Source organism: Tachypleus tridentatus, chromosome 7, assembly GCF_004210375.1.
Source record: "Tachypleus tridentatus isolate NWPU-2018 chromosome 7, ASM421037v1, whole genome shotgun sequence".
Lineage (NCBI taxonomy): Eukaryota > Metazoa > Arthropoda > Merostomata > Xiphosura > Limulidae > Tachypleus > Tachypleus tridentatus.
In genome coordinates this window covers 85612119-85624305 of record NC_134831.1, presented here as the reverse complement: position 1 = coordinate 85624305, position 12187 = coordinate 85612119, and the positions used below count along the sequence as shown (strand labels likewise).

Here is a 12187-nt window from a genome sequence, read left to right as displayed (position 1 = left end):
GAATGGGAAGTTACGTGTGTTTTTACTAAATGAATGGGAAGTTGTGTGTGCTTTTAGTAAGTGAGTGGGAAGTTGTGTGTTTTTAGTAAGTGAGTGGGAAGTTGTGTGCTTTTAGTAAGTGAGTGGGAGGTTACGTGTGTTTTTAGTAAATGAGTGGGAGGTTACGTGTGTTTTTAGTAAATGAGTGGGAAGTTACGTGTGTTTTTACTAAATGAGTGGGAAGTTACGTGTGTTTTTAGTAAGTGAGTGGGAAGTTGTGTGTTTTTAGTAAATGAGTGGGAGGTTACGTGTGTTTTTACTAAATGAATGGGAAGTTACGTGTGTTTTTACTAAATGAATGGGAAGTTACGTGTGTTTTTACTAAATGAATGGGAAGTTACGTGTGTTTTTAGTAAGTGAGTGGGAAATTGTGTGTTTTTAGTAAATGAGTGGGAGGTTACGTGTGTTTTTAGTAAATGAGTGGGAGGTTACGTGTGTTTTTAGTAAATGAGTGGGAAGTTACGTGTGTTTTTACTAAATGAATGGGAAGTTACGTGTGTTTTTAGTAAGTGAGTGGGAAGTTGTGTGTTTTTAGTAAATGAGTGGGAGGTTAAGTGTGTTTTTAGTAAATGAGTGGGAAGTTGTGTGTGTTTTTACTAAATGAATGGGAAGTTACGTGTGTTTTTAGTAAGTGAGTGGGAAGTTGTGTGTGTTTTTAGTAAGTGAGTGGGAAATTGTGTGTTTTTAGTAAATGAGTGGGAGGTTACGTGTGTTTTTAGTAAATGAGTGGGAGGTTACGTGTGTTTTTAGTAAATGAGTGGGAAGTTACGTGTGTTTTTAGTAAATGAGTGGGAAGTTACGTGTGTTTTAGTGAGTGAGTGGGAAGTTACGTGTGTTTTACTAAATAGAATAGGAAGTTACGTGTGTTTTAGTAAGTGAGAGTGGAAGTTGTGTGTTTTTAGTAAATGAGTGGGAGTTAAGTGTGTTTTAGTAAATGAGTGGGAAGTTGTGTGTACTTTTAGTAAAAGTGAGTGGGAAGTGTGTGTTTTTTTAGTAAATGAGTGGGAAGTTGTGTGTTTTTGAGTGGGAAGTGAGTGGGGAGTTACGTGTGTTTTAGTAAATGAGTGGGAAGTTACGTGTGTTTTTAGTAAGTGAGTGGGAAGTTACGTGTGTTTTTAGTAAGTGAGTGGGGAAGTTGTGTGTTTTTAGTAAGTGAGTGGGAAGTTTGTGTGTTTTAGTAAATGAGTGGGAAGTTACGTGTGTTTTTAGTAAATGAGTGGGAAGTTACGTGTGTTTTTAGTAAATGAGTGGGAGGTTACGTGTGTTTTTAGTAAATGAGTGGGAAGTTGTGTGTGTTTTTAGTAAGTGAGTGGGAGGTTACGTGTGTTTTTAGTAAATGAGTGGGAAGTTGTGTGTGTTTTTAGTAAGTGAGTGGGAAGTTGTGTGTGTTTTTTAGTAAGTGAGTGGGAAGTTGTGTGTTTTAGTAAATGAGTAGGAGGAGTTACGTGTGTTTTAGTAAATGAGTGGGAAGTTACGTGTGTTTTAGTAAATGAGTGGGAAGTTACGTGTGTTTTTAGTAAGTGAGTGGGAAGTTACGTGTGTTTTTAGTAAATGAGTGGGAGGTTAAGTGTGTTTTTAGTAAGTGAGTGGGAAGTTGTGTGTTTTTAGTAAGTGAGTGGGAAGTTACGTGTGTTTTTAGTAAATGAGTGGGAGGTTAAGTGTGTTTTTAGTAAATGAGTGGGAAGTTGTGTGTGCTTTTAGTAAGTGAGTGGGAAGTTGTGTGTGCTTTTAGTAAGTGAGTGGGAAGTTGTGTGTTTTTAGTAAGTGAGTGGGAAGTTGTGTGTTTTTAGTAAGTGAGTGGGAGGTTACGTGTGTTTTTAGTAAATGAGTGGGAGGTTACGTGTGTTTTTAGTAAATGAGTGGGAAGTTGTGTGTGTTTTTAGTAAGTGAGTGGGAGGTTACGTGTGTTTTTAGTAAGTGAGTGGGAGGTTACGTGTGATCATTTCTTCATCATACATCTCAAGAAACCATGTCAAATATTCCTTCAGTTCTTTATTCTACAAATGTTATAACCATGTTAAATGTTCCATTATATATTTAACTATTAAATACGTGATAGGTCTTGTCAGCCTACGCCTGAGAAAAATAAAATAAATAATTTACGAATAATTTACGATAGTTTAGGCCGCACGCTAACACTGTGTATGATTGGTTATTAGGCTATTAAATATGGAAGTTAGACTTGCTGAAGTAAGATTAAATGGATATTAATTTTAAAGTGTAATTAAGTTACAAACTAATAACAAACGTAAAATATATGCAGGAGATTCTAATAACTTATGAGTGGAAGCAAAAAAAGAACATGTAATAATAGATCAATCACACTTCCTTTGCGATATTCAGTGCCGACGAGGCCTTTTGCACTATACCAGTACCCAATGAGGCCGACTGGTATTCGATGTTTCAATGTTAAATCAGTTCGTTGTTCGCTAATATCCGGGGCTTGATTCCCCGAGGTGGACGCAGCAGATAGCCCAATGTAGCTTTGTAACAACGTTGATTGTGATTTATAAATATACACCGTTTGTTTTCATACATTAAAATATCTCTGTAATATTAAGCACCTAAACAGTTGAGTAAAGATTTTGTTAATCGAGATAAGGACAGTAAGTGGACCACGAATCGTGTATATATTCAAAGCTGCGACAGATGTGTTTGTCAAAACTTTCTTTGGTTTTTTTTTAAAGAGCAAAGCGACATCGGACTATCTGCTTTGTTCACCGCTGGAATCGAACCTCGTATTTTAAAGATGCGATCAGAAAGTTTTCCGAAATAATACTTCTTTTACAGTTTGAATGCATATGACTCATCAATATGTCGATTCTTTTATTCCCCCCCTTCAACAGTGGCACAGCAGTATGAGGACTTATCACGCTAGAAACCAGGGTTCGATACCTCTGGTGGGCATAGCACAGATAGCCCATCGTGTAGATTTGTGCGTAACTACACACTGATTCATGTGTTTTCAAAACTGCTTTTATAACGCAACAGTGTTGTGAATATTTCTACATATAATAACCAAATTATGAGAAAAGTGGTTTTCCTTAAAAATTGAAAATTCTTTAAAATCCTCAAAATATCAAGGGCTCCATCTGTAATTTTCTAGTGAAAACACAAGGCTTTAATATCGCCATATCAGAAAAAAAAAAACACGCTGTTTTTGTGTCTTTTCAAGTGCGTTTTTCACTTGAAAAGACTGGAATTTAATTGGAACAAAAATGTGCACAGTCGTTTTGTCATTCACACACACGTCGTTGTCAGATTATTACAACTCTGTCACGTTTGTTTATTGTTGTTGTTTCTTTCACCGCCTAATGTGTTTAATCCATTTCTGCGTAATCAACATGAATTAAAAATATTCATGTATTATTCTTGCACGCAGAAAGAGTAAATCGAGTAATTTCTAGAATTAAAGTAATTACGTTACATCTTGAGAAGCGGGATAAGCTGGATTTTATTATAGGGCTAAAGGAATTGTTTCCAAATTCCAAACTAGAGTAATTAATTAACTAAGCTATAGCTTGATTAGAATAGTATGCGCTGGTATTAACGCGGCTAATGTAATTAACATTTAACGTACCAGGTCTTCTGGAAGGCCTCATAACCCGTCAGACACAAAGCGTCAAATAAAGTCAAGTGTTGCGGTCTATGACTGTTTTATGGTAAGAATCCCACGTGGAATGTTTGTATAAGTGGCAGTTATGGCGAGAAAACTTGTAATCTACTTAGCTCTGTTTGTCTGTGTAAGTACGTGTACATATGTACGCTTATGCTGTTACTTACAATCGATATCTTCTGTAGTAAACCACAGTTAGCTCTATTTTGGCTGTAGTTGAACTTCATGTTCTTGTGGGGTTTTTTTTTTTTATTCATGAGGTACTAGGAAGAACATTTGACCTCTGTATCTCAGAACATCGAAACATTGTTCTCTGCTTATCAATAAAAATGTTAATACCCATACCAGCCGTTCTGAGATACATTTTTATTTTAAGTGGGTTTCTCGTCATCAAGAAAATCTGACCTCTGTTACGCGCATCTCAACTTTCAAGAATAACCTAGTGTCGTAAAGTTCTTAGTACCTCAGTATTAATATCTGATCTCAAGTGTTCGGTGTTTTTTAGTGACGTTTTGATATTGAAAAGGAAACAAGTTATACTTTGTTTATTTCAAAATACGTGCAAACAACTACATAAGGGATATTTGCACAGAAGGCGACCCTCATTTAGAGTTAATGTTTCGTTTGTTTTGGTATTTCGCGCAAAGCTACTCGAGGGCTATCTACGCTAGCCGTCCCTAATTTAGCAGTGTAAAACTAGAGGGAAGGCAGCTAGTCATCACCACCTACCGCCAACTCTTAGGCTACTCTTTTACCAACGAATAGTGGGATTGACCGTCATATTATAATGCCCCTACGGCTGAAAGGGCGGACATGTTTCGCGCGAAGGGGATTCAAACCCGCGACCCTCAGATTTCGAGTCGAGCGCCTTAACACACTTGGCCATGCCGGGCCAGGGATAAAAGGAAAGGGGAAAGTCTGTGCTTTTGGATACTTCCTGTTGGATCATTGATTGGCCTTGTTAGCCAAAAATATTGGATTCAATCTCCAACCCCAAAGTTTTTTTTTTTTTTACTTATTGTTTGTTTGTAGTTAAGCACAAAGCTTTCCCCTCTCCAGTGGCACAGCGGTATGTTTGCGGACTTACAACGCTAGAAACCGGGTTCGATGCTCATGGAAGGCAGAGCACAGACAGCCCATTTTATAGCTTTGTACTTAATTACAATCAAACAAACAAGCACAAAACTACACAATGGGTTGTCTGTGGTTTGTCCACCACGGGTATCGAAACCCGATTTCTAGCGTTATACGTCTATCTACACAAATATCTCCTTGTCACTGGGGTCTCTTTTCTCACTGCTTTTTTTGCACTTTGCGACAATGTTTGTTACAGAATTTACCTCTATCGATTCCTAATATTAATTAAAATAATAGCGTCTCAACCCCTACTACGTGATCATATCCCAGCGATTTTATGAGACTTGGTATTAAGCGAGAGGCCAAGTCAACAGTAGATCGAACCTCTTTGTTTTCAGTCAGGAGTTTGTAGAATTAAAAGTTTCATTAATTGAATACAAGTAATAAGTTTGGAAGGACTTCTTGATGGGCAGGATGGGAAACGCTTTTCTTTATTAAGAAGTAGGCCAAGTAAAAGTGGAAACATGAAGACATCACGTGTAGTTTTTCTATCCTAAAATATTGGAACTATCCAGTGGTTCTGACTGGAACTTCTACTGACTCCTAACACTAACCAGACTGCTCCATTAAAGCCACATGGGCTTTAATTTACTACTGTTAAGAGCTCACAAAGTGTCGCAGTTCAGGCGTTACTAATCTATACCGTCTTTCATAGAAGGATTTTCATGAATATTCATTTTTGAAAATGAAAATTGTTATTCAGCAATAAGAATTAGTCGCCCACACTTTGGAAGAGCGCCTGTCGGAAGTGTATCTCATTGATTAACTTTGATTGGTAAGATGTGAAGATATCGAGATGACCAGTGGTTCAGCGTGTTGAAATGTTGGTGTAACCAAGTGTAGGATAATCTTCATAACAAGACTTGTTTTCTCAAACATAGTTTAGAAGCTCAGATCTGCTGCTTGTTGGATGGGCTATCTGTGCTCTGCTCACCACGGGTATGGAAACCGGGTTTCCAGCGTTGTAAGTTAGTGGCACGTATTGTTGTGCCACTAGAGGGTATGTGTGTGTGTGGGGAGAGAGCTGGTGCTCATAACGTGTCTTACTGTGATAGTTCTGCTTGTCCGCCATGTTTTCATTTTTGTTGCTGTTAATGCCCGTAAGCCTTCATACATACTCTGACCTCTGACCTACGATCATTTTGATCATACCGTTTTATTTCTCAAGTAATAGTTTTCATTATTCAAATACATTGACAAAACTAAACGGTTAAGCTTCCTCTTTAAACTGTGTGTTTAGAATAATTGATGCGTTTTGAAACAGTTAATTTTGCATTTCGTTTCCTTAGTGCTACTTCTCACGAGTGTTGATTATAGGAGACGCTATGTGTAGAGACTGCAATCGATAGGTGTTCCTTTTAAACGTTTTCTGATCTAAAGTTTCTGAACGAAACTGTGGTTGCAGTAAGTTGTTCCTACCGTAATAAAAATTTGCTTTTAAAAGTCTCAGTTTTGTTGTTGTTTTTTTGTGCAATTTGAATATTTAGGTCCGGAAATCCTACTCACGTTTCGAACCTCATTGTAGGTTTTGTTTTATTTCCACTTAAAAGTACTCGGCGACACGAAAATCTCGTGTAGAAGCTCGCGAAATTTGCATTTGTACATTATTCACGAGACTTAGATGGGGTTGGCGCATTTTATTTACATACTTGGTTAATTCAAGTTTCAATATTGCCCCTATACTATGGAAAAGTTTGTATTTAGCGTCTGTTTGTTAGAAGGCTATTAACTCACTTTAGTCGTATGTAGATTTTAACAACTGGAAAATCTGTTTTTGACCAGTCATTCACTGTAAAAACTACAGTCTGAAGTTCGTTACTGCTTCTTTTATGTCAGTACTGCCTAAAGTCTTCAGGAGGAATCACAACTGGCCTTCATTTCTCTGTATTGAATGTTATAAAAAATAGTCCACGGTTCAAATCTCCATCACACCAAACATGCTCGTCCTTTCAGCCGTGGGTACGTTAAAATGTGTCGGTTAATCACGCCATTATTTGGTAAAAGAGCAGTCCAAGAGTTGGCGGTGGGTAGTGATGACTAGCTGCCTTCCCTCTAATTGTACACTACTAAATTAGGAACGACTAGTGCAGGTCGCCCTTGTGTAGCTTTGCGCGAAATTCAAAAGAAATCAGCGGGTGGTATTTCCATTGTTAGAACCTAATGATATCAGGATATCTTACAGATATATACAATAGATATCTGCGCTGAAATACCAATAATTTTATACTGATTGACTAAAGGAAGATAGCTTTTCAAGAGCACCCTGTGTCAACTCTTAGGCTCTTCTCCGAGGAAATGCTGAGGTTTAACACAAAGATACAATACACTATAAACTGAGTGCTTTCGAATCGACGATCCATTCTTTATCCGGGGACAAACGTTTCTAGTTTAACCCTGAAGAAGTCCTTAAAGCGTTAAATGGCATCAGTTCTGTGTTAAAGTGATTTCTTGAACCTATGTGTTTTTCTAACGTCATGAAGTGAATTGTCAACTCTCACAGCACAGCTCGAGAGAAGCACGAACATCGTTGTTTTTTTTTTTTTTAAAAAACAAGTTTGGGAAAGTATTATTGTGTATAATCAACTAATTTTATCACTTATGAATTTTATAATATCGGTTTTTGTGATTTCCTGGTGTTAAATGAATGCAAACACCTGAAAGTACAGCTGACACGTGGGTTCCTAGTGATGTGCTTATCACAATGGTCAGACACAGGAATCTGATAAAATATTCATACGTTACTGTTGATAGCCTTGTTAGGGCAGTGGAACGGTGTACGATAATATTGTTTGGTTTTCAGTTTCACTCGTGTCCTTATAAAAATAATCAACTATTTTCTAAACCCTTTTACATGTTTAAACACAATCAACCGGTAGGAAATAACTAAGCTTGAAGTTTAAACCACAGACTATGTTACAAATTTCAAGCGTTCGTTTCGAGTTAACTCCAAAGCTGCACAATGAGCTATCTATACACGACCCACCTCGGGTATCGAAAACCGGTTTCTAGCGTTTTACGCCCAGAGTCACACCGCTGTGCTACTAAGAGCGATTTCTTTTTGTTTGTTAGTAAGAACAAAGCTACACAAAGGGCTATCTGCCCACCAGAGGTATCGAAACCCAGTTTCTAGCAGTGTTTGTTTTGAATTTCGTGCAAAGCTACACAAGGACTATGTGCGCTAACCGTCCCTAATTTAGCAGTGTAAGAAGACTAGAGGGACGACAGTTAGTCATCATTACCCACTGCTAACTCTGGGGCTACTCTTTTATCAACGAATAGTGTGATTGACCGTCATATAATAACGTCCCCACGGCTGAAAGGGCGAGCATGTTTGGTGTGACGGGGATTCGAACCTGCGACCCTCAAATTACGAGCCGAACGCCTTAACAACCTTGCAATGCCAGGCCCATTCTAGCAGTATAAATCCGCAGAAGTACAGTGTGCCACTGGGAGAGGGGGTTTCAGCTTCTACAGAAATCTTATATAAGGTTACACGATTGCTCTGATCCACTAGAGGTTAAGTATCCAGGTCTGTCTGTCTGTCTTCTCTTTCAATTCCAGAATTACGAACTCGTAGACTAGAAGTAACACAGTTTGTGAATAACAACACCAACATTTGTCTGACCCATGACCCCAGAGTGCAGGGTACATCTACGCTGCAACGGAACTTGATTCATAAACAATTGGATTCACAATCTACAATACATTCGAAAAAGAATTTTCTTTAGAAAAAAACGGTTAGGTTTGGCCTAATGTTTTTATTTGCTAGAACTGCGAATCTTAGGGTATACATGATTTGTATTCTCTTGCGTTTCAATACTTTAGGGCCGCGAGCACACTATACGTATGACATTCAAATCTTACTATTAGATCAAAAAAGAATACACCAAAAGTTGGCGGAGGGTGCCGTATATTAGCTGCCTTCTCTTCTGAAGTCCTATAAACTTCAAAATCAGGGAATACTATACACGGGTAGTCCTTCATTAAATGAAACAAAATAAATATATTCCTTCAAATGTCCTCTTTCCATTAAAGACAAATGGGATTGATAGGAACATTATAATGCACTCAGAGATAAAAAGCAAAGGCTGTTGGCGACAGGTTTCGATTGTACGACTCGCCGCAGGTTGCAAATCGTCCAGATCCCTAACCAACAGATCGTGCCCAACCCCCCTCTGAAATGACACAAAACGTTCACGGTTACCAAATGAAGAAAACAAATAAACACCAACATTGAGAATTTCTGCGATGGAGCCTAAAACTTCAAACGACCGGCATTAGTAACAAAAATATTTTTTACATTAATAAGGTGAAATTTCCCATGATCGCTTAGAAACATGTAATAAAATAACCCAAAACATATTGAAATTTCCCATGATCGTTTAGAAACATGTAATAAAATAGCCCAAAACACAGTGGATTATTGTTTAAAATGCTTGCTCGTTTTTGTTGACTTGTGCTAACTGAATTTCTACATAATTTATACAATTACTACTGTCCCAATCTCAAATATCTAAATAAAAAAATGTTGGTTTGATTAGTCTAGTAGTGTTGTTACCAAGTTGGATAACATTGGGAAAAACTTGTTCAAAATATTGTTTTCCTCCTCGGTAGAGGGCAACACTGGCAGAGAAAGAGGTGTCGTTACTGAAAGAGCGGTTTGACGACGCCAAACAGTCTCTTCAGATCCAGAAAGCTTCCGCTATGGAGCAAGCCGTAGAAGTGCTTAACCAGTCGACTTTAGAAACCGAATTAGCTGCTAAAGAAAAGAAGGTAAGGCGAATGTGGCGCCATCTAATGATTGTATATTGAGGTATGTTCAAAGTACTTCGGCAGGAAAACTTATTTCAAAAAGGCGCAGTGCACGACTTTCACGTTGTCAATAGGTAAATATAGAATAAACGTTTTATAGTTTTGTGGTTTGATATATCACTGCTCATCCAGTCGTAACCGTATTTTGTAATTCAGTTTTTTTTTCTTGATATTATTATTATTATAAGTATTTTGTTTATACATCAAATAATGATTATAAAGCTACAATGTCAAGTGTACATCATAACAAACGTGGTTTAAAAACGGATGTTCATGTTATTCCTTACTTTTCATTTCAACCCCCAGTGACACAGCGGTATGTCTGGGAAGTTACACCGCTAGAAACCGGGTTTCGATAACCGTGGTGGGCAGAGTATAGACAGCCCTTTGTGTAGCTTTGTGTTTAATTACAGACAAACTATTCTGACAAGTCCGTCGACGCGTTGAGAGCAAGTTTACATCCGGTGTCTGATTTCTTTCGGTGAACGGATTAGAGTTGTTCCACGGCGTAGTTTTGCACGACTAAAACATTTTTTATGAAGCAATTTTAAAGGTTTTTCTCCAAATTTTATTTAATATTTTGAGTGAGAACTATTACAGGTGATGTTTCAAGAGTTGACAAAATAAGATGTTTTCAAAAATCGTTGTTCAGAAGGAGGAAGTGCTGTGAAAAATATTAACTGTATATTTTATAATATAAATTACGACTTGCCACAGGAATTAACAGGCAGTTTGTTTATGTAATGAAAATATCGGTATTAGTGTAAGAGTATCTTATTTCAGAAGGAATACGTGACACATTTGACCAGAGTTATTGTTAGAGTGATCAAGAGAAACAGATAGAGAATACAACAAATACAGAATTAGAGGGGTGTTCAAAAGAACCACTTATAGTTCCCTTACAAAGACACTAGTCTATTAAATATAATAATAATAAGGAATTATTGGAGTGTTCACACGTTATTGTTTATTATATTTTGGATATTTGAGAGACGCCTAATGACTAAGTTTTTGTGATATGGTTCTTTTTTTGTTGTTTGGTTTGAATTTCGCGCAAAGGGCTATCTACGCTAGTCATCCCTAATTTAGCATTGTAAGACTAGATAAAAGGCACCTATTCATCGTCACCAACCGCCAACTCTTGGGCTACTCTTTTCCAAACGACTAATGGGATTGAACGTACATACCCAAAGGTCAAAGAGCGAGCATGTTTGGTGTGACAGAGATGTGGTTCTTATTTTTGATCAGTACTAGAATGTTTCATGGTTTCAAAACTTGAACGGTTTATTTGGTTTGTTCTTTGAAGTTTGCGCACAGCTTCTAGTGGGCTATCTGCGCTAGTAATTTCTAATTTTGAAGCGATAGACAAGAGGAAAGGCAGCTGGTTAACACCATCTACCGCCAACTCTTTGACTACTCTTTTACCAATGGATAGTGGAATTGATCGTCACATTAAAATGCCCCCACGGCTGAAAGGGTAAGTATGTTTTGGTGATTCGGATTCGAAACAGTGACCACTAAATTGCGAGTCAGGCACCCTAATCACCTGGCCATTTCCGGCCACATTTAGTAGTGCTAGATTAGAGAGAAAGCAGCTAGTCAACGCCGCCTACAGCCATCTCTTGGGTTAACCATCACATTGCAACGCTCCCACGGCTGATGACGAGTCTGAATTCAAGAACTTTCATTTCAGGCATTTTCAAACACACACAAGTTTGGTTACGATTTCATACATCTCAATCGGCTTTGGGATCGAATCGTGATTACAAATAGAGAACTTGTAACTGAGTTAATGATGTAGACTTACTTTCTACGAGTATTTCTTCCTCTTCCTATAACTCTTAATTTTTCAAATAGAGTGCCTGACGTAATATCCTAATTATTCGATAATATTTCTAATTTCCTGGATCAATTTGTAAACAGTTTAAAAATTCCTTGGTAACTTCAGTGGACCAAAAGTTATACTACAAATTAAAATACCTTTGGCTTTTATGATGATTAATTGTACACGTTTTCTTCTCAGATTTCCCAGCTAGCTGACGACATACAAAGTCTACAATCTACAGTCAACAATTTGAAAGAGACTAGTGCCTCGCAAGTAAGTGCTGTCAATGTTACTATTGAGACCAGAAACTTAAATTTATCTTCAATAAATCCTTAATTTGGAGGCATTCGATTTCATTCATAACTGAAATTATATTACCAATTTTAAGTTCAAAATATAAATTTACATGTACGTTGTTCGTATGATCAGACATCTTTTATTTGAAGAACGCTACTAAAATAGAGAGAAGATAAACAGACCTGAGCTTTAAAACACTGTAGCCTAAAAAAGGTATATCTATCATGGTGTCTCCATCTGTTGATGACATTTAATAACTTGTGCTCAGAAAAATTCATATCGCGATGAAAACCCACAATGTTCACAACAAACTGAAACCAGAATGTATCACATAAGAATATTCCTTGTAAGGTGTTTGGAATAACCATAACTGTTCAATGTAACATATAACATCAAATATTTGTTTACATGATATGAATATAGCAGTGTTCGTGTTAAATATCTAAATTCACTGTTACTAT

General features: G+C 37.3%; 1 protein-coding gene across 14 annotated transcripts in view; it reads left to right on the top strand.

Annotated features, from left to right (window-relative positions):
* Positions 1 to 12187, top strand: part of LOC143256093 (homeobox protein cut-like) — a 159806-nt gene that overhangs the window by 104874 nt on the left and 42745 nt on the right. For 13 of the 14 annotated variants that reach the window (XR_013030996.1, XM_076512833.1, XM_076512821.1 and 10 more), the window contains 2 exons: positions 9407 to 9565; positions 11628 to 11702. Coding sequence is in view for 13 of the 14 variants with exons in the window: in XM_076512833.1 (XP_076368948.1) it covers positions 9407 to 9565; positions 11628 to 11702 (234 nt within the window). In the remaining variant the exon portion in view is untranslated. The remainder of the gene's footprint in view (positions 1 to 9406; positions 9566 to 11627; positions 11703 to 12187) is intronic. The other variant, XM_076512831.1, reaches the window with a different exon arrangement.